The sequence below is a fragment of the Ptychodera flava genome (genome assembly GCF_041260155.1).
Source record: "Ptychodera flava strain L36383 chromosome 3 unlocalized genomic scaffold, AS_Pfla_20210202 Scaffold_26__1_contigs__length_13983176_pilon, whole genome shotgun sequence".
Lineage (NCBI taxonomy): Eukaryota > Metazoa > Hemichordata > Enteropneusta > Ptychoderidae > Ptychodera > Ptychodera flava.
The window spans coordinates 10,087,639-10,111,525 of NW_027248280.1; the positions used below are offsets into that span (position 1 = coordinate 10,087,639).

The 23,887-nt window shown below is 40.8% G+C and overlaps 2 protein-coding genes across 2 annotated transcripts; both read left to right on the plus strand.

Annotated features, from left to right (window-relative positions):
• Window positions 1-2,400: 2,400 nt before the first annotated feature.
• On the plus strand, window positions 2,401-9,539 carry LOC139125946 (tripartite motif-containing protein 2-like). The gene is made up of 5 exons (XM_070692022.1): window positions 2,401-2,458; window positions 2,689-2,784; window positions 5,417-5,512; window positions 6,854-8,062; window positions 8,641-9,539. Exons 1-5 carry the CDS (start codon window positions 2,401-2,403, stop codon window positions 9,537-9,539), a joined length of 2,358 nt encoding a protein of 785 aa, XP_070548123.1.
• A 4,356-nt stretch (window positions 9,540-13,895) lies between these two features.
• Window positions 13,896-23,053, plus strand: LOC139126022 (tripartite motif-containing protein 2-like). The gene is made up of 6 exons (XM_070692090.1): window positions 13,896-14,056; window positions 14,300-14,398; window positions 14,647-14,745; window positions 15,168-15,257; window positions 17,323-18,531; window positions 19,092-23,053. The coding sequence occupies exons 1-6, from the start codon at window positions 13,999-14,001 to the stop codon at window positions 19,961-19,963; spliced, it is 2,427 nt and encodes an 808-aa protein (XP_070548191.1). The 5' UTR covers window positions 13,896-13,998; the 3' UTR covers window positions 19,964-23,053.
• Window positions 23,054-23,887: the final 834 nt, after the last annotated feature.

A 23,887-nucleotide genomic window follows, 5' to 3' on the forward strand; every position in this document is an offset into this window, starting at 1 on the left:
TGTAGTAAAAATATCAGTGTTCTATGTCCTTTTCAAACAATTTTACTGAGTGCATAATAAATTGAAACACCTAATATTGCAACTATACTCACATCAATTTCTCAAAATTTTCGATACAAGAGGGGGACCCCTTTCGTGCTCTCCCCTGGGGTGTTCTAACAGTTTTACTTAATAAAGGAAGAAATTAAAAACAACTCTCAGATAACACCAGAGTGCACCTTTACACACATCAATTTTCCACAACTGTCCACGCATGATCGGGGACAGCGCCCTCTGAACACCCCCCCCCCCTGAGCCTCTCGCGTGTTCTCCCCTGTACTTTCAAATTCTGCCCTGTCAGATATTCCAGTGAAACCCTGTCATGATACCCATCCAAGTTAAACAGTGCTATATTGTTGGATATTGGTTATAGCGTGAGGTTTTATATCTGTATTTTGTTTTCACTTCATTTTGTTGGTTTCAACTTTTTCAACCATCATGAGATAACCGATGATATTCTTGCAGGGTGCATCAGGATTTGAAAGGTCTTTATTGCTGTATTTATGAAAATTTTACAAATACATCTATCAGTATTAACTTTTCTAAATAGGGGAGGTCAGTCAAAATTTCTGAGTTAGAGAGGGGGTTTCTCAAATTCACTGTATTTAGCAGGGTTGGTTACTAGAACTTTCGGTTTAAGATGACATTCCTCCGGACCCCCCCCCCCCTCCACGCCAAAGCCTTAAATAATGACGGCTCCCTAACGGAATCCAGCGCAGAGGTTCCGGGTGTGTATTGTATGATTGCTTCACATGGAGTTTTTTAAGCGATACATGTTTAACTCCGATATTGACGAAGCCGCTCCGTGGCATTCGACTGTTTCAGTAAAATGTGAACGTATGAGGGCGAACCAATGAATACTGGTGGGCGTACGTTGACCCAGAAAGAGGACTAAAGAACCGCAGCACAGTCTTTAGAGTGCATCGTATTTGACGTTTTTTCTTTACAAATGAAAGCCATTTTTATCCCATCCGAAACAAATATTGAAGCTGGCATTGTTCATAACTAGCTGCTTTGTGGCCAGAAAAGCTTGCTTAGTTTCACTGTGCACGTTGTCACCCTCAGGATTTTATGCCATGCTATAGTTACACTACATTCGTGTCGGCAAAATTGGTCGATGATGATCGATGACTTACTTGAATTCAGAACAATAAAATACAAAGTGACAAATACACAAGACACAAATCAATATTTTTAACGGCTGCTTGTCACCTACGTATGTTTGCCGTTTGTCCCACTAAGGGCCCTTTATATAGGGACTATGACCTTAGCCAAGGTTTTTGCGTATATGTGCTTTCCTCTTCCCGCTGCCCAACCAGTCATAATAAATCCCCCAAGCCTACCAAGAGTCAGCACATTGTTGCTGTAGACGGAAACCACGTACCAAGTCAGCACCAGCTCTGAAGTAGTGTTGGGCGCAAAGGTATGTATGCTGTGCAGTGTATCTATCACATTTAATATCCATTTTCAGCCTGTTCCATATTTCTTATGTTATGATTTGATTTAAGATTATACGGGTGAACTGTGCTCTATTGTGTCACCAGTCTACAAGGAGCTCTTCAAAGTAAGAGAGTTACCATCGGCACGCATGTGAGGAACGACTTTCGGTTAAAATTTGTTATAGTGTGTTTATTGTGAATTTCAAAACTGAAGTGTAATATGTTGTGAAAAAATAGAGGCTTGGGCGAAAATACAGCGTTTGTGGTGTGTTGTGTACCTACACTGCAACGGTAGTCACGGCAACGACATCAACAAACATCACGCGAAAACACTTGACAAAAATGGACATGGTTGTTCGTTAAAAACTGACGCAATCTTGATGGAGTGTTTGGTAAAGACATGGAGAGATTCTACGTTAAAGAAATACATATTTGGTGCTCAGTTCTCCGACTAAGAAATGTGAAAAAAAAACATACTTGAATGTCAAGCACAAAGCGCGAGAATATAGTCGATCTGAAGGCATAATCTACAATTTTAAACACAATAAGGGGTCATAAAGTCCCGACACGCTAAACTTGAATATCCAATCAACTTGGAAGCAATGTATTTAAAGTAAGCTAGAATAGAAATTTACGCATACACTTGGTGAAGATACTAAAGTTGAGAAATTGAATTACCCTACTAGACTAGTAAAGACAAAAGACAGAGATAGACAGCTATGGACATAGACAGTTGGAAATTGATGACCTCGACACCGTTGGTTTTATACCTTGAAAATAGTTTCATTGTTTTCCCGCAATACCTGCAAGGTACTTTTTGAACATCCGTTCGATTCCACAATTATCAAGAGGGCAAAGCGGCGGTGTTTAAGAAGGAGCATCCCCGGTAACAGACCATACATTCAACAAAAGCGACATCACCATGGACTCAGACGCAGAGAGCAACGTTTCACTGTCGTCCACGGACTCGGACGATGAAGGTAAACCATGTTTCTTGCTTGAATCTACTTAAAAAACATGAATGTATTACCATGAAAATAAACCCAGAGAAATAGTGGAGTGACTTTTTTCGTCTTTTGGGGTCGGAGTAGATCGCGTCAGTAATCGCTATGATGTATAAGTAGTAATTTAATATTGTAATGTTACCTGTTACAAAGCCCATTATTTGCAAACATATTCCGACACATGTCGACATTATTTTGTTTCACAGACACCAGCGATGAGGAACAGGTAAACACCTACATAGCTAAGGAGGATAGCAGAACGGAACACTTTGCATCAGCGCCAGCGAGATTTATGCAGAGAGGTAAAGCACTAAGCGCCATGCACTCGTAAAATAAAGCACTTTGAAGCTGGAAAAGGGAGAACAAATTATTCAGTATACATCTCCCGAGGTGTACTCCCATAGGAAGGTGAACGGGTATGTGCCGCCCGAATGGGTCACTTTTTCGCGGAAAAATCGCTATATATGGGTCGACTTTTCATTGGAAAAATCCCTAAACATGGGTCGCAAACACAGCGAACGTCCCTATATTTTTTACATGGATTAGAATAACGGTATAAAATCCTCAAGACCCATCCCTCGGGCCGGCCGCGCCGACCGTGATAGTCAATGCGCGTACGCGGTGATGTGGTGACGCGGCTCTCGATCGAGAACCTTCTCTGAAGTAACGTGACCCAGGTTGACCCCACTGAAAGACTGTTACTTAGCAACCAATGTCGTCAGTTCCTGGAAGTCATCTGTCATGGCGGCGTTTGGTGTTTAAGGTGTCGCGGGAGGTTTTGCTCATGGCATTCACACATTTGAGGTTACGATTCCAGTCTTTCTTTTCAGAAAATCCCCTTAGTTTAAGTTATAATAAACCCCCGGAAATAAACCTTGATCTTTTATTCAAATATTACAAAAAAGTAGGAAGCTGTGAACAGGTGAAAGATATCGGGATTTGATTTCATTCATATGTTGTCGTCTGGATGGCTTCCTTGGCATGGCTTCCAGTCACACATAGCCGGAAAGATGAAATGTGCTGTGCCGAGCGAGCTTAGAGAATATACTGTGCAGTTATTGTGATTTTGCATATTCTAAAAAAAAAATGCAGGCTACACAGTGAAAATCCATTTCTGTTTTTTGATGACTGGTAGAAATGTGGGCTTATATAGCACAGTGGCAGTGAAGACATTGCATGCATGATAATTAAGGGACTGGTCAGTTTCGTCGGCCTGGGGGGCGGGGGGGGGCGGTGGATTCATGGGGGTCATCCTGTTTTTGATTTGGTGATGGGGGTTACCATGTTTTTGAAATGCCAAATAGGGGTCAGTGTGTTTTTGGATTTTGACACGGCCTCATAATTGCGTAAAATGCATCACGTCAGCCACAAATTTCATCACTCAGTAATTTGTTGCAGTTTTCGGCACGCCCTTCGGGCGCATAACTTTAATAACCAGACATAATTTTCAGCACACCCAACTTAAATATATCAGACATACATATATCAGAGATATATCATATCTGTATGTTCAATACCCGGGTTCAATATTTTTCAGAGGGCTCTTTGAGCGCATTACTCAATTAATCTATCAGACATTTTTAGCACGCCCGGCCTTCCAGCTGATGACTTAAATATATAAGACATATATATCAGAGATATCAGGATGTTTCATATTTTTCTGTGCGCTTCGGGCGCCGCACTTTAATAAATCAGAGATATATGTCAGAGATATCTTGATGTTTGCTAAGTGAAAGTGTACCATTATGAAATCTGCAGTTCATAAGAAAAGCATGACAAATTCATGACAAATTCTTTTGTTTTGTTGTGTGTGAGCCACGTCTTAGACACAACAAAAGTACCTTTTAAGTCTCAGCTAAATGTTCAATGAATTAGTCAAATGTCACCTCAGATGCCACCAGAGGACACCATTTCCACTAAAAAATTTTATTTTTCGCCTTGCGAGAGGGGAGACACCCCCCTGTCGCACTCTCCCACCCTCGGTCGCTTCGCCCCCTCGCTGTCCACCCGTCTACTTTCTTAAATTACCTGCCTACTTTTAAATATAAGGACAACACTTTCTGACTATAACTTACATGAACCTCTGAATGTGGCCGCCCTATGTTATTTTTCAAACAGACAGTGAAACCAGTGCATAAACCTATAAGAATTTTACAGACCAACGTGTTTCCATCCAATAGATCTCGTTGGACAGAATATACTTCACAGAGTCAAGGTATTCTCCATTTTCATTGTAATATGTGAAGTATTAATGTTTTCATGACAGTGCAAGGTAATATCACTTTATTGGTAGAAATCAAATAATATCTTAAATTATTGAAAATATTTAAACTTGAACAAATTCAATGACATTGCAGCTCACGGCCCTTTAATACTTTTGTTTGCTAGTATTCTACTTGACAACTGGTCAGCTTATTTTCTTTTTTGATCGCTGCATTTTTCCCTAACTATGGGTCTGATTTTGACAAACAGTCCCTAACTATGGGTCTATTTTTGACAATACACATGGGGAGACGTTTTAAACTTGGGCATATTGGCCAAGTGGGAAGTTAAATGACGCATATCGTAAAAATGGTATTTTTCAATTAGGCTGCTTCAGGAAGGTAGGGCTTTGTCAGTAAGTAGAACGTGTTTCAAACAGGCAAAATACCACGGACAAAGTAAAAAGTATATTATTTGTTAACAGTCCGACCAGCACCTTTTGTGCCTTCCTTAAATTCCAAAAAGTTTTAAAAATCAGGTTTGATTTGCCAAATTTTGCCTCTTATGGTAGCTCGCGCCCTTACAATACAAAATTAAACCAGTTCCCGACCGACTTACCTTATTTTCTAAACAACGTTGAAGGGAAAGTTTTTCTAATATTTAACCAATACACTGCGATTACAATTAATAGTAAGTATAATTTTTTCATATCACATGTCTCTCCTTCCTCAGGCGGCGACACAAACGACGAGGACGATGAGGGCCTTAAAGGGAAGTTAGGCAAGGCGGAACCGTCCACGTCAACGGCACAAAGACAAATACAGAAAGGTAAGGTGCGAGTGTGAAAAAGCTTTATAAAGCGAGACACCCGGTCCGGCGTTAAAAATACGGTTTTGCATTTCTCATTTGACTGTTACCTGGGATAAGTTAAGACATTCTGTCGTCGTTTAATAAACATCTGAACGAGAGACTATTTGTAACGACATTATACTTCATCGACGATACCAAAAATCGACTTAACACAAAGACGACTTCTTATAAATTGAAACACAGTCAATAGTCGGGAGTTGCAATGGTGCGGTATCTATGAAAAAGACCGTTTGTTTTCCCGTGTGCTTGTGTATCTAATCTTAGCGCACGAATACGAGGGGTCGCCATTTTCATCTTATCCCCGCCAGCGTTGTAAAGACAACTGACTTGAATGATAAAAATAGTGTGTACGATGTTACGCGCATATTTCGATCACATGAAATTTACAGATGGCCTGAGTGAAATGGGTTTAAGGTCTGAGCCTCGAACGACATTTTGGCGTGTACTCTAACTAGATATACTATTGGCTTTGTCGTAACTCAGAACAGATAGTAATGACAAATCCTTAGGCACCTGTACATGATTTATCAATACCCACACATCAAAGTGCTATTTATATGGCAATATATATGAGCTAACTCTATTGGTCACGCTCCCTCCCAAATCAAACGACATGTTTTGCTGCACTGCATGCACACAAATGGCCTGTTACGTTAATTCACTCTCCTTCACAGTGTATACTTAACCTTTGAACTGTTGAACAGAAGTGCTTGCATACCAAACTATCTACCTACCTACGTACCTAGCTAGCTACCTACCTACCTACACATACATACACACACATACACACACATACATACATACATACATACATACATACATACATACATACATACATACATACATACATACATACATACATACATACATACATACATACATACATACATACATACATACATACATACATACATACATACATACATACATACATACATACATACATACATACATACATACACACACACAAACACACATACATACATACATACATACATACATACATACATAAACACACACACACACACACGAACACACATACATACATACATACATACATACATACATACATACATACATACATACATACATACATACATACATACATACATACATACATACATACATACATACATACATACATACATACATACATACATACATACATACATACATACACACACATTTGTATGCATGCATGCATGCATGCAGACGGACAGACAAATAGTCAGGTGCTCTCACGATTAAACACTGGGAATATCTTGACAAAAATTGAGTGTTTATGTTATATATTCACAGTTCCCCTCGACGAGAGAGACACAATAAGTCCACGTGAATATTATTTTGGAGAGAAAAAAGTCGGGGAGACAGATCGCTCCCAAAAAACTTACCTTCCTGCAGGGGAACCACAACTCAGATTTCTTGACTGTCCCCAGTGCGACAACCGTTACCGTGTACCAAAGATGCTGCCATGCTTCCATACATTCTGCAAACAATGCTTGACAAAAATGTCGGATTCCAAGTCTATAACTTGTCCACTCTGCAAAGACAAACACAGCTTGGAAGACATGGAGGTAGACGACCTTCAGAACAACACTTTTATCTTGGACCTCATCGACTTCTTCATGCACGCCGCGAACGAACCTCCCGAGTTGCTGTGTCGAATATGCACAAATGCGCAGTCGCAGTCGTACTGCGCCACCTGTCAGATTCTGTTCTGCGGTGACTGCAAAGTTCTTCACGCTAGTCTGCCGGTGACCGAGAGTCACAACCATGGCCTCATGACAAGCGATGACTTCCGTAAAAAGGTGCTGAAAACCTCTCCATTCACCCGAGCTGTGACGTGTCCGGAGCATTTTGGCGAGGATATGACCCTGTACTGCGTGTCATGCCACGTTCCTGTCTGCTCAGAGTGCGTTCATACCAAACACTTTCACGTGGATTCCAGCCCCATGGAAATCAGCACCATCATAGATGGCACGCTACTCAAACTAAGAGATGTCTATGGTTCAACACGCACAACCGTAAACCAGCATAAAGTCCTGAGAGAGATCGTGAAAAACGAGAGTGAAGTCAACGACTCGAAACGACAAATCCTCATCACAGAAATCGAGAGCGAGGCAAATTCTGCATCTGATCGAGTGAAAGGCTTAGAGGGCGATCTTAGGCGGCAAGAAAGTCAACTCATGCAGCAGTTGGAGAGAAGGTACAATGAGAGGAAGAGCGTTATCGGCAAACAACGGAACGAGGTAAACGCCGCCCTCGTGAAAGTGACGAAATCAATCGAGATGGCGGAAAGCCTCAACGATCAAATAAACGAGGCGGCATTTCTGCTGATGACCAACCAGGCGTTCGCTGAATGGCGCAACTTGCTATTCGTTGACATCGAGGGCGGTAATTCCAACAAGCCGCCTATAATATTTTCTCAACAAGTAAACCCGCCACTCTGCGACGAACGAACTGGAGTGCTCGGTATGATAAAGACATCGGACGTTCTACGTAAGAAGGGTAAGTTCACATTTCTAACTTAAACTCGTACTTGAATATAATTTATTTCGCAATTAAGGTAGAATGCCCTTTTGGTATAGCTATTTGGGCTCTGAAACTTTGCCAAAACTTTCCTCGTCTACTGCTTGTGTGGGCTTATTCTGAAGCCTTTGGAGTAAGGTCGATATCGTCTCACTCTTAGATTTTTTAAAATCAAACAGAAAATGAACATTGCGATGGCGGCCATTTTGAATTAAAACTATCGGTAAACGTTAGGTAATTTGTTTCACTAGTACTAAAATTGGAAAGGTGAACCCCTGATTTTTATTCTTCATGAGAAATAACATTTATATAAATGTTTGTTTTTTTTAATGAGCAATGCTTTATCTACTTTAAATTTCAAGGCACATACTACTGTAATTTGAATAAATAACTCTGTAATTATACTTAGCCGCAGGCCATCCCAAGCCTTCAGTTTTTGCAAGCAAGAATTACAGAATTCTTAGAGTACACCTCTTAAGTTGCAACCAATATTGCCCTTTCACGTTTGTGGCAAATGTTTTTGGCTGATGTTTGAATGTTCTTTATCTTTTGTGTAGGCACAAACCCGAACAAAATGGCGTTTGCAACTTTTGACGTAGACGGGGTTGCCATATTTGGTAGGAATATGCTAACGGACCCCTCAGATGTTGTGGTGCTACCGGACGAGAAAATTGTTGTCATAGATAAAGGGAAGCAGCAAGTGGCGATGCTGGATAGAAATGGCGTTTTCTTGCAACCAATAAGAAATGGCGTTTTCTTGCAACCAATAAGTCAACCTGTTCCTTTCAAGCCAGCATGCATAGCGCTGCTCGGCAATGACAAGCTGTTGATTACGGATCCTGCCAATCAATGCATCCATCGTCTCAACGTCGAACGAGGGATGTTCCGCCATGCCGGCACATTTGGCACCAATCTTAGACCCTATGCTATTGCCACTTCTGACCATGGTCTCATTTTCGTTGTAAACGACAAGACCAATCGTGGCATCGGCCTTGAAATCGCCGTGTTTGACCACAGCTACAAACCGGGAAGGACCATTCTGATCCACGGGGGAGGTGTGTGCGACACAGTCTCGCTCGCCACCAATTCTATGTGTGACGTCATACTCCTGCAGCAAGATAAGTTCCAGGTAACCCTCCTTGATTTCAAGGGGCGTCACAAAGGCAGCGTCAAGGTCGCCGATAGCGGTTCAGTCACCATCAGCTCATCCCTTGCTGTTGACCAGTACGACAACATCATTGTCTGCGGCTGGGGCAAGATCAAGATGTACTCCTCGGAGCTCAGGTTGGTAACCTACATCGACGAAGTCGACCAGAATTTCAGTGTAACAGGCGTGGCTGTCTTTCCCTACAGTCCGTACAGACTGGCATTGGTCGATGCAGACAAAGCGTGTATCAAGGTGTACACAGTTGAAGATGCGGGAAAGGGTAGACCAGTGGATAAAGATGATCTCTAATTGATCATGCTTGCTTATTAAAGGTACCATCAAACCGTGCCTTAGTCTTAATCATGTCTCGCCGATATTGAAAATGTAAACTGAGAACAACAAATATGTAATATTCTGGCGAAACGGAATCCAAAGGATGCCTAGTTTTATTTTCAATGGCATCGTGCTTTTGTAATATTAATAGGCTTATATCTTATTTTAATGTCAACATTCGATTTTTCACCTTGGCGTCATTGGCGAATGGCGCAAGATTGTGGAATGAAAGGGTCACCGGCTTTTCACGTCACTCCATTCCATGCACTCTATGCACTCCGAATGTGCTTGTTGTACGTGATTGTCAGTCCGCAACTTGAGCGTGACACTTCTTCACCACTGAGGCCGTTCGCTGACAGTGGGCTGAGAAAGCGTACGCACTTCTCAGCCCAGATTACAAGAATACTAGTGACGAAAGTAGGTCTTCGGAGCTTATTATTCTTTGGGCCGTAGAAATGCAAGCATCTCTGAAAAATCGGGTTTTTAATCGTTTATACAACCGAGATAAGCGAATAATAACTGCATTGTCAAATATTTAGTATTGGTATGAATATAACAGATATGTCGGACACACAAATTTTTACAGTACTCTGCTTGTCCTTTGCGTGTGTAGATTCATTTCATTTCCGTGCAGCAAATACAGCTTTAAATGAAAATTTGGTTTTCCTCGTTTGATGAACACAAGGACTGGAAATAGTTTTGCATTTAAAATACTCAATTTTAAAGGGGTGGTTTATGGTGCCCTTGAAGAATTAAGCTTCTGTAATAAGGTACGAATGTGTTTTTCTAGGGGTACATTACACCCTTCAAGTAGGAACACCCACCTACCTTGAGGCATCCACGCTATAGTATCCTTCATCAAACCAGTACACTAATCTGTGTATCCAACTCTGCACTCTGTAAGTGATACATTAAGTCAACTCTTTTGTAGGAGATTGTAGGCTGCGAAGATTTTATTTGTAAATAATTAAATAGTCAAAATCCTTCCTTTGAAGTTCGTTTCTCTAGTTATTGGAACTCAATTATTTTAAAACGTGTCTGAGAGTTCCATTTGTACATGTCTGCTGCAGTTGCAAAGATTTAATTCAAAATGTGGGGGAAAAAATAAAAACAAAACACACACAAAGAGTTAGAACGACCCGTTACCAAAACAAAGTGCAAACAGGCGTTAGAGTATACTTGGAAATGTGTGTGAAATCTTAACCTGAAATAGTCTGGAGAATTTGAGAATAGAGTTCCTTTAAATTGAATTTAAGTTCACACTAACATAATACAAAGGAAGAACAAAACACAGCAATATAGGAGATGAAGCTGTATAAAGAAGTGGTAGTTACTCTATCTATAAAATTGTCTTTAGCAATCATCAACAATGGGGCGAAGCATTATAGGCGAATTAGGTCTTGTTTCTCGATTCTGCGTTAAAGTCCGATGATATTTGTCCTTTTTCTCTGTATATCCCAAAATCCATATATTTATCAATTGCCAATTTTAACAGTACTGTTAACATTTTATGACTAGAAACCTAAATGTCTAGCCCATGTTTGTGGAAAATAAAATGTTGAAACGTACAACTACTCTGTCTTGATTAATTCTCTTGTTTTTCCTTTGGATAAACTAGCATTTTCTTTGGTCTTCAGTCTCTGGCAAAGTGGGAACTGTCTTTTACAATATGCATTGTCATTGTTTGGTTGTTGAATATTGTGGCTCAAACACTGATCATGCCAAAAATGTAATAAAAATATCAGTGTTCAATAACCTTTTCAAACAATTTTAACGAGTGAATAATAATTCAAACACCTCAGATTGCAACTATACACACATCAATTTCTCAAATTTTTCGATACAAGACGGGGTATCCCTCTCGTGCTCTCCCCTTGGGTATTATAACAGTTTACTTAATACATAAAAATAAAACAAACTCTCTGATTGAACAAGATTGCACCATTACACACATCAATTTCTCAAAACTGTCCACGTAGGATACGGGACAGCCCATCTGACACCCCCCTGAGCCCATCGTGTGTTCTTCCCTGTACTTTCAAATTCTGTCCAGTCAGATATCCTAGTGAAACTCATGATACCCATCCAAGTTAAATAGTACTATAAGGTTGGATATCGGTTATATCGTGAGCTTTTATATCGGTATTTTGGTTGTCACTTGAATTTTATTTAGTTGGTTTCACCTTTTTCAACCGTCATGAGATAACCGATGATATTCTAGCAGGGTACATCAGGATTTGAAAGTCTTCATCGTGGTTAGCATGGTGGGCTACTAGAAATTTTAGCGTTTCCAATGAAACTCCTCCGATCACCCTTCCCCCCCCCCCCCATCCCCAGGCCGTAAAAAAGACGGCTCCCTAACGGAACCCAGCGCAGAAGTTCCGGATGTGTATTTTTATGATTGCCTCACGTGAAGTTGTGTTAGCAATACATGTTTAACACCGATATTGATGAAGCCGCTCAGTGGCATTCCGGCGGCTGTTGCAGTAAAATGTGAACGTATGAGGGCGAACCAATGAATACTGGTGGGCGTACGTTAACTTATAAAGAGGACAAAAGAACCGCAGCACAGTCTTCAGAGTAAATTGTATTTGACGTTTTTCCTAAAAATTAAAGCCATTTTTGTCCCATCCAAAACAAATATTGAAGTGGCATTGTTCATAAGGCCAGCTGCTCTGTGGTAAGAAAAGCTTGCTTAGTTTCACTGTGCACGTTGTCGGCCTCGGGAATTTATGCCATGCTATAGTTACACTACATTCGTGTCGGCAAAATTGGTCGATGATGATCGATGACTTACTTGAATTCAGAACAATAAAATACAAAGTGACAAATACACAAGACACAAAATTATATTTATACCGGTTGCTTGTCACCGTCGTATATTCGCTATTTGTCCCACCAAGGGCCCTTTATAGAGGGACTATGACCTTAACCAAGTTCTTTGCGGATATGCCCTTTTCTGTTTCCGCTGCCCAACCAGTCACATATCCTCCCTGACTACCAACCTCAGCACATCGTTGCTGTAGACGGACACCACGTCCCAAGTCAGCACCAGCTCTGAAATAACGTTGGCCGCCAAGGTATGTTACTGTGCAGTATATCTAGCACATTTAATATCCATTTTCAGCCTGTACCATATTTCTTATGTTTTAACTTTGACCAGAGGTCCATATATCTTTCTTTCATGAATATGAGTTTGTTTGTGTACCATCGATTTACTGTCTGTTCTGTGCTGTTTCGTGTCTACTTTTACAACTATTGTCTTGCGAATTCTGACCTACTATCATTGGATTATGGATTGGTATGATTGCGATTATTTGATTTAAGATTATACGGGTAAACTGTGCTCTATTATGTCACCTGTCTACAAGGAGCTCTTCAAAGTAGGAGAATTGCCATCGGCACGCATGTGAGGAACGACTTTCGGTTAAAAAGTGTTTTAGTGTGTTTATTGTAAATTTCAAACGTGACGTGTAATGTTTTGTGAAAAAAAATAGAGGCTTGGGCGAAAATACAGCGTTCGTGGTGTGTTGTGTAGCTACAGTGCAACGGTTGTCACGGCAACGGCATCAACAAACATCACGCCAAAACACTTGCCCAAACAGGGTCATGGTTGTTCGTCAAAAGCTGACGCAATCTTGACGGGGTGTTTCATAGAGACATGGAGAATTGTACTTTACAAAATACATATTTGGTGCTTAGTTCCTCAACTAACAAATATGAAAAACATACCGGATTGTGAAGCGCAAAGCGCCAAAATATAACCGTGTCGCTGGCAAATACAGGTTCGTCACTAAATAACTTTATCGTCCACCATTATGAGGTTTTAACCTTCGCACTTTAAATCAAGATCTCATTCTTTCCGTGTGCCAACGATACTATTTTCTCTGTCTCGCTATCAAATCGATCTGAAGGCAAAATCTACAGTTATACACACAATAAGGGGTCCTAAACTAAGTGCAGATACGCTTATAATTTATAACAGCCAATCAACTTGGAAGGAATGTATTTAAAGTAAGCTAGAATCGAAATTTACGCATGCATTTGGCGAGGATTGTAAAGTTGAGAAATCGAATTACCCAACTAAACCAGCGAAGACAGAAGCAGAGTGACAGAGAGACATAAATTGACAGATAGGGAGACAGAGAGTACAAACAGAATGACAGACAGACAGAAAGAAATACAGACAGACAGAGATAGAAGGTATGGACATAGAAAGAGGGAAATTGATGGCATCGACACCATTGGTTATTTTCATGACAGGGAATGGCTTCGACAAACTCTGAACCGTAAATATATTTTCATTGTTTTCACACAATACTTGCAAGGTACTTTTATACACCCGTTCGAATCCACAATTATCAAGAGGGCAACGCGGCGATAAGAAGGAGCATCCCCGGTAACAGACCATACATTCAACAATAGCCACATCACCATGGACTCAGACGACGAGAGGAACTTTTTACTGTCGTCCACGGACTCATACGATGAAGGTAAATCTATGTTTCTTCGTTGAATCTACTAAAGATACATACATGTATGACCTTGCAAATAAAACACACAGAAATTGTAGAGTGAATTTTTTTCGTCTTGAAGAGGGGGTCGGAGTAGATCGCGTCAGTAATCGCTAAGATGTATAAGTAGTAATTTAATATCGTGATGTTACTTGTTCAAAAGCCCATTATTTGTAAACATATACTATTACCGACTCATGTCGACATTATTTCGTTTCACAGACACGAGCGATGGGGAACACAAAAATGCCTACACTGGTACTAAGGAGGACAGCAGCGCGGAAGGCTCTTCAACAGCGCCAGCGAGACAAATGCAGAGAGGTAAAGTACTAAGAGCCATGCACGCGTATCGTAGAGCACTTTGAAGTTCGAAAAAGGGAAAACAAATTATTCAGTATACATCCCGTTTGGCAGTTTTTCTTTTGACCTCCGATGGGCACTTTAGAACTGAGTCACTGAAAAGTGTTCCTACACACAAGAAATGCTATGATAGCCCATGACTACAGAAAGAAATGGGCAATTTAAATGTAACGGTGTTACCAATTACTGCCGTATCTATCGTTTCTCAGAGGAAAATACTGAGGAAGAGGAAAATGAAAACCATGGCGAGGAGTTGGACAACTCTAGACCCTCTTCGCCAGCCCCTCCTACTAAGCAGGTAGAGAAAGGTAAAGTACATTTCAATATGTCAGGATCACCGTATTATGACACAGTCGCCACTGGGGAAGTTAAATATCGCATATCGTAAAAATGTATTTTTTCAATTCGAATGCTTCGGGAAGGTAGGGCTTTGTTAGTAAACCGTGTTTCAAACGGGCCAAATACAACTGATTAAGTAAAAAGTATATTCTTTTTTTTTTCCAATCCAACCAGCACCATTTGTGCCTTAATTCCCAAAACTTTGTTTTAAAAAAATCACGTTAGATTTGCCAGATTTCCTCTCATATGGTGGGTTGCGCAAAATTAAACAAGTTCCCGACCGATCTACCTTATTTTCTAAAGGACCACGGCGAAAAAAGAAGGTTTTTCTGAATGTTTTAACCAATACACTGTGATCTCAATTAAAAACAAAGTATCCCTCCTTCCTCAGGCGGCGATACAAAGGACGAGGATGACCTTAAAGAGGATTTAGGCAACGCGGGACCGTCCACGACAACGGCACAAGGTCAGACACATAAAGGTAAGGTGCGCATGTGTGAAAGATTTATAAAACGAGACACCGGCGTTAAAAATGCGGTTTGGCATTTCTCATTTGACTGCCACCTGGAATATGGTCAGAAATTGTCGTTTAATAAACATCTTAACGAGAGACTATTTGTGACGACATTATACTTTCTCGACGATACAAAAACAATCACCTTATCACTCTACTTCTTATAAATTGGAGCACAACCCATAGTCGGGAGTTACAATGGTTCGCAATCTGTGAAAAAGACAACTTGTTTTCTCTCGGGGCTCGTGAATCTGTTCTACGCGTGCGAATTCCAGGGCTCCCCAGTTTCATCTTATCCCAGCGTTGAAAAGACAGCTGACTGGAAGAACAAAAATTAGTGCCCATAATCTTATGCTCATGTTTTGATAAAATAAAATTGATTTGGAGATGACCTGTAACAACCAGTATATCAAACATATCTAGCTTCATGCATGGTCGGTAGTTTCAAATGAACCTGGGTTTAAGGTCTGAGAGGTAAGCCTCAAACTCCATTTTAGCGCGTACTCTAACTAGATATACCAGTGGTTTTGTCGTCACTCAGAACAGATGGACATGAAAAATTCTTAGGGACCTACACATGATTTATCAATACCCACACATCAAAGTGCTATGTAAATGGCAATATATATGAGCTAACTTTATTGGTCACGCTGCACTGCACTGCACACCAACTACATTACTACTTAACCTTTGAACATTGGAACAGAAACCTTTGCTCATATTGCTGTGTGCAGCATACCTACCTATAAATATAAATATACGATCTAAAGTTTTTGTGCGATGTGTGAAAATTGAGTGTGTGAGCGTGAGTGCTTCTGAACTATAAAACGTATGGAGGAGTCGCAGTGAGAACCAGATATGAACTGAAAGTGCTCGCGTGTTTCATTATATATTGCAGTTATGTGTAAATTTGAACTTTTGTCACATGTGTGCAACTGCATTGAAAGTGTTATGATCAACATAATGAACAATATACACCATAGATGAACTCTAAAGGTCATTAAGTATTCAAATATACAATTAGCTGAAATAAAAATAATTAATTTCTTTGACTGCTGTCATTATATCACCACTTTATATAGCAAGTGTAATTGCCTTTGGTCAAGTCCTTCAAGCTATATATACCAACATGTGAAAGCTCATCAGACATGCAAATTATAAATTAGCTGACATGAAAATGCAGATGACTTTAAATGTTTTTATAACCTGGTATAATCATCAATGAACATGGCATGGTTTGCCAACTTTGATCAAGTAAATCCAAGTATATATCCCTAATTAGGAGAAGTCATTATTATGCAAATAAGGAATTCACTGAAATCTTCTCATTATATATGCAAGTTAGAAATTGGCTTAAGTAAAAATGCTAAATGACTTTCAATAATGTTGTATCATAGTATCTATATACATAGCAAGTTTAGTCAACTTTGGTCAAGTCGATTTAGATAAATATCCTTAATTAGGACAGTTCATTAAATATGCAAACAAGATATTGGCTGACGTAATTATGCTTGTTTCGTATACTTTGGTCTGGTCGATTCAGTTATATATCCCTAATCAGAAAAGTTCATTAAATATTCAAATAAGGAATTGGCTGAAGTAAAATTGCATAATGACTTTCAATAATGCTATATCATAGACTGAGAAATGGCAGCGACATTAGCTCGCATGTGTTAACACGCGAGCTGAAAATGCAACAACTTAGCTCGGTGATTTAACCACTCTTTTTGAGAGTGGGGATTTGGCCGAACGGTTCCGTCTGTTGCTTCTCCGCTAGATGACTGGATGCCATATGTTGAGGGTTCGAACCCCGAATGAAGACACTGTATATTATACACATACATACAATAAATACATACACACACATTGACAGACAGACAATGTCATACATACATACATACATTCATACATACATACGCACACACACATTTGTATGCATGCAAATGTGTAGACGGACAGACAAATAGTCTGGCGTTCTCAAGATTGAACATGAGAAGTATCGTGACTTAGAATCTGTGTTCTATATTCGCAGATCCCCTCGTCGAGAGAGACACAATAAGTCCACACGAATATTATTTTGGGAAGAAAAAAGGCGGGGAGACAGATCGCTCCCAAAAAGATTACCTTCCTGCAGGCGAACCACAACTCCGATTTCTTGACTGTCCCATGTGCGACAACCGTTACTGTGTACCAAAGATGCTGCCTTGCTTCCATACATTCTGCAAGCAATGCCTGACGAAAATTTCGGATTCTAAATCTATAACGTGTCCACTCTGCAAAGACAAACACAGCTTGCAAAACATGGAGGTAGACGACCTTCAGAACAACACTTTCATCTTGGACCTCATCGACTTCTTCATGCACGCCGCGGACGAGCCTCCCGAGTTGCTGTGTCGAATGTGCACAAATGCGCAGTCGCAGTCGTACTGCGTCCACTGTCAGATTCTGTTCTGCGGTGACTGCAAAGTTCTTCACGCTAGTCTGCCGGTGACCGAGAGTCACAACCATAGCCTCATGACAAGCGATGACTTCCGTAATAAGGTGCTGAAAACCTCTCCATTCACCCGAGCTGTGACGTGTCCGGAGCATTTTGGCGAGGATCTGAACCTGTACTGCGTGTCATGCCACATTCCTGTCTGCTCAGAGTGCGTTCACACCAAACACTTTCATGCGGATTCCAACCCCATGGAAATCAGCACAATCATAGATGGCACGCGGCTCAAATTGAAAGACGTCTATGGTTCAACATGCACAGCTGTAAACCAGCATAAATTCCTGAAAGAGATCGTGAAAAACGAGAGTGAAGTCAACGACGCGAAACGACATATCCCCATTACAGAAATCGAGAGCGAGGCAAATGCTGCATCTGATCGAGTGAAAGGCTTAGAGGGCGATCTAAGGCGGCAAGAAAGTCAACTTACACAGAAGTTGGAGAATAGATACGATGAGAGGAAGAACGCTATCGGCAGACAACGGAACGTGGTAAACGCCGCCCTCGTGAAAGTAACAAAGTCAATCGAGATGGCGAATAGCCTAAACGATCAGACAAACGAGGCGGCGTTTCTGCTGATGACCACCCAGGCGTTTGCTGAGTGGCGCAACTTGCTATCCGTTGACATCGAGGGCGGTAATTCCAACAAGCCGCCTCTAACATTTTCTCAGCAAGTGAACCCGCCAGTCTGCGACGAACGAACTGGAGTACTTGGTATGATAAAGACATCCGACGTTCTAAGCAAGAAGGGTAAGAGATTACTCGCACTTCTAACTTTTACTCGTACTTGAATATGATTCATTTCAAAATTATGGTAGAATGCGTTTCGGGGATATTCGGATTCTCAAATTTTGCCAAAAGTTTCCTGATCTATCGCTTGTGTAGGCTCATTCTGAAGCCTTTGAAGTTCGTTAGGTCGTCGTTGTCTTAGTTTTGTAAAAATTGAACATAAAATGCTCATAGGGATTGCGGCAATATTGAATTCAAACTATTGGTAAACGTTAGGTAATTTGTTTCTCTATTTGCAATTATAATTATAAAAGTCGTTCTTTTTGAACAATTGAGCAAAACTTTATTTATTTCAATTTCGAGGCGCACACTACTTTAATATCAACACATAACTCCTAATTATGTCTACCTATGGATCAGGCCTTCCTTAGTCTGTACTTATTTCTTCCATAAATTTTTTGCATGCACGAGTTACAAATCCTAGAGTAAACACCTCTGAATTTGCAACCAACATTGCCCTTTCAACGTTTGTTGCAAATACTTTTGGCTGATGTGCGAATGCCATTTTATCTTCTGTGTAGGCACAAACCCGAACAAAATGGCGTCTGCAACCTTTGACAAAGACGGTGTCGCCGTGTTTGGTAGGAATATGCTCACTGACCCGTCAGACGTCGTGGTGCTACCGGATGAGAAAATTGTTGTGACAGATAAAGGGAAGCAGCAAGTGGCGGTCCTGGATAGAAATGGCGTTTTCTTGCAACCAATAAGTCAACCTGCTCCTTTCAAGCCAGCATGCATAGTGCTACTTGGCAATGACACGCTGTTGATTACGGATCCTGCCAATCAATGCATCCATCGTCTCAACGTTGAACGAGGGATGTTCCGCCATGCTGGCACATTTGGCACCAATCTTAGACCCTATGCTATTGCCACTTGTGATCACGGTCTCATTTTCGTTGTAAACGACAAGACCAATCGCAGCACCGGCCTTGAAATCGCCGTCTTCGACCAGAGCTACAAACCGGGAAGGTCAATTCCAATCCACGGGGGAGGTGTCTGCGACACAGTCTCGCTGGCGACTAACTCCATGTGTGACGTCATACTCCTGCAGCAAGATAAGTTCCTGGTGACCCTGCTTGATTTCAAGGGATGTCACAAAGGCAGCTCCAAGGTCGCCGATAGCGGTTCAGTCACCATCAGCTCATCCCTTGCTGTTGACCAGTATGACAACATCATTGTCTGCGGCTGGGGCAAGGTCAAGATGTACTCCTCGGAACTCAAGTTGGTCACCTACATCGACGAAGTTGATCAGAGTTTCCGTATAACAGGCGTGGCTGTCTTTCCCTACAGTCCGTACAGACTGGCACTGAGCGATGCAGACAAAGTGTGTATCAAGGTATACTCAGTTGAAGATGCGGGAAAGGGTATACCAGTGGATGGAGATGATCTCTAATTGATCACATGTTTGCTGACTAAAGGTATCATCCAACCGTACGTTTGTCTTAATCATGTCTCCCCGATATTGAAAATGTAAAGTGAGAACAAAAACATACTTAATTTTTATGTCAAAACGGAATCCAAAGGATACCAAATTTATGCTTAGCTGCATCGTGCTTCTGTAACAATTAATAAGTTTATATCGTATTTAAAGCGCAGTGGTCGTCGCGCTGCGCATCCTCCTGAGAGGGTCCCCCTCTGTTGTAAACAAATCCAAGAACGCCGCACATGTTACGGGTTGATTGTAATGTTTGCGATATTGCCGCTTGTAAAAATGGCGGCTGATCTGTCGCAAGCATACCAACTAACCAAATGTAACACGCAGTAAAAGGTCAATTAATCTAAGTTAAATATCTGCTGAATATTGAACAATAATTGCATGCTGGATTGAGATCACATTTGCTCATGATTTTCTTGAATCAGTTGAATGGGGCTCGGCCACTGTTATCGCTCGAGCCATAGAGCTAGACGTACGTATACGCCAACAGATTATCAACGACCGGGCTCTAGTTTTCGACATCGCTAGCAAGGACGAGAGCTTTCATTTTAAGAGGCCCGACAGGAGTACAAAGACAACAACCCAAACTACAGAAATCTACAGCTCGCAGAGCAATGCCAGCTGCAGCAAGAAGCATCTCTGCATCTGGTCCGTTCCGTGCTCTGTATGAACGTCCGTGTCAAACCGGGTATATGGCGCGCTACACTCTGCTGTGGAGAATCCAACTCAACTACAAAGTTTACTCCATTTGGGGGTGCAAACGAGAATTCCGAGTACAGGTATCAAGTCAAGCGAAGGACCTTTCATATGTCTTCTTGTTATGTGGGGGTTATCTCACTTGAAAGAGGATTCAGACATACCCGGTAATCAGGAGGTACAACAACGAAGTTTGCCCAGCACCGGTAGGCCTACACAAGCTAGCGGTTGGATCACTGCCATGACCGTGCACAGGACCGGGGCACAGGATCTCTCGTTACGTCTATGCACGGTGTATAGCCGTGCAATTTTCCTGCCAAATGCCGCAAAAACCCGCTCGTTTTGTCTATTGTTTCCTGTCATTTTATTATTTCTTACCACGTAATACTAGGAGAAGTAAGATATGGTGATCAACAGTTGGTTGTGGGCCAAGTCGTCGCGGGCCAGTACGTGTTGGACCGGATTTTCTATATCCGTGTACGTCAACGAGGTGACCGTATCAAAATAATATCCCCCGTGTCCTGCTCTGGCTTGCCGATCATGGTCTTGAGTGTAATTTTTTGTGTTAGGCATTGTGCTTGTTGCTGGTCTACATATATAGGCAATGTTGATCATTTTAGTTATGCATTTTCACTGTACTGTACATAGCATTGTGTACAACCAACGTGATCGCGCGCGATCAAACCTTTTTGTTCACTGTGTCTACGTGCAGTAAACTCAGCGACATAATGTGCTGAGTGTAATGTCCCAATGTTCGTAGCTCTGCACGAGTTTATAGATAGAAATACACCACTGAAGTTCGTTTCCGATCTTAATATTTTACTATTGCATGATGTTGAGTCTTACAAAGGCCTTAACAATGTGGGGGACTACTCCCATCTCACTCCTATTGAAGTTGAGAAGAGTTATTATGTTTACAAAAATTTATGTTTATCAACAAAAAAATCACGCACGCGCAGCACGACGACCACTGCGCTTTAAATGCCAACAGACGATTTTTCTCCTTGGCGTTATTGGAGAATGGCGCAAGATTGAGAAATGAAAGGAGTGGTTTCAGAGCGCGACACCAGGCATCGGGCATTTCTGGACATTTCCCTCCGATGCACACTGAATGTGCGTTGTCGTACGTGATTGTCACTGATCATTAGATAGTCTGCAAGCCAGCCACGTCTTCCCACTGAGGCCGGTTGCTGAGAGTGGGTTGAGAAAGCGTCCGTACTCCTCAGCTCAGATTACAAGAATACTAATAACAAACGTACAATCTTCGGAGCTTACTATTCAGTGGGCCGTCAAAGTGCGAACATCTCTGAAGAAATACAGTCAAGATCAGCGAATAATAAGTCCATTGTCAAATATTGACTATTGGTATGGATATAATAGATATATCGGACACTCAAAATTTAATAGTACTCTGCTTATCCTTTGCGTGTGTAGATTCATTTTATTTCTGTTCAGCAAAAACAGTTTTTAAATGAAAATTTGGTGTTCCCCGTTGGCTAAACACAAGGACTGGAGATGATTTTGATCTTAAAATATCAGTAAACTTAAGGTGATTGGTTTCCACAATCCGAACATTTTCAGGATGAATCCTGATTGTCATTCTTGAATTTGGAAAAGGGTGGTCAATGGTGCCCTTGAAGAATTAAGCCGATATAATAAGATAAGAATTTCTGTTTCTATAGGAGTATATTACACCCCTGAAGTGGGAACCCTTCGAAGCTTAGCTGCTATTATCCTACACCAAACAATCTGCACTCTGTAAGTGGTGCACTTGGTCAAGACTTTTGTTGAGATTGTAGGCTGCGAATACTTTATTTGTAAAATGATTAAACATTTATAATAATCCATTGTTTGAAGTTCGTTCCTCTAGTTATGGTAACTCACTTATTTATACATGGCTCAGAGTTTCATGTGTACATGTTTGCCGCAGTTACAAAGATTTCAGCCAACAAAAAAAAGAAAAATACCAAAGAAAAGAAAAACACATAGAAGGATTTGAAGGAGCCATTGCAATTGAGATCAAGTGAAAATAAATTACAAACAGATATCAGGATATACTGGAAAATATGTGTGACATCTTAGCTAGAAACAGTCTGGAGATTTGAGAAAAGTGTTCCTCCAAATGGAAATCAAGTTAAATAAATACACTAAATAATACAAACTAAGGACAAGTAATACAGCTAATGCGTTAGATGCAGCTGTATAAAGCAACGGTATGGTATCTATCGTATTCAACATTTGTCAACAGAGGGGCGAATCATTATGGGCGAATTAGGTCTTGTCTTTCGATAAAATGCATAAAGTCATTTTTTTTCATATTCTATGTATATCCAAAAATCTCTGTAGTTATTAATTGCCAATTTACTGTACTGTTAACATTTAATGACTAGAAACCTAAATGATTATATGGATTGTGGATAATAAATTCTTGAAATGTAGAAATACTCTGTCTAGATCAATTATCTTGTATGTTCTTTGAATAAGCTAGTATTGCAGAGTGGTTAAGCATTAACAGATATTTTGTCCTTCGATATCCTTCTCTTGGCATCGTTGTGAGTATCTACAAAGTGAAGTACAGAGGAGAGACAATTAATCTTTGAACATAACACATAGTGTGGCACAAAGGCAACCGAGGCAGCTGTATAACCCTGACTGGAAATGATTAGAAATCAATAATACAATAAGAACTGTAAGCATGCTAGTTAAGATCGTGTTGGGGCACTAAAGTGTTCGGCGTTTGAAACAAGCAAGACCATTCAGTAAAGAAAAAACACGGAATAGAAAGGGCCTCCTAGGTGAATGGTCTTATATGACTGTTGAGTATGAGGAGAGGTAAGAATTCATGTCCGCTATAATTGTTTCGAGAAGACCAAAACGTAAAGCATTAAAAGAGGGTTTTTCCAGGAAAAGCTTGGTTCGTTAAAATTCTCACACTATACATACTTACCTTTTGGTTCCCCTCAACAGATGTGTGCTCCATGTGTGTGCTGTCATGGGAATACAGACTAGCTATTCTCTTAGGCCTTATCCTTGTTTGTTAATATTGTATCCGCTAAAGTAAAATTATCACTTGAAGTAATGGAGATACGCAATTATGATCAAGGAAGAAATGCTGCCATTAGATAAATTGCGCCTGAAACGACGGGCAAGGCTTTTCAGGCATCATGGGTTTTGAGAATACTTCTA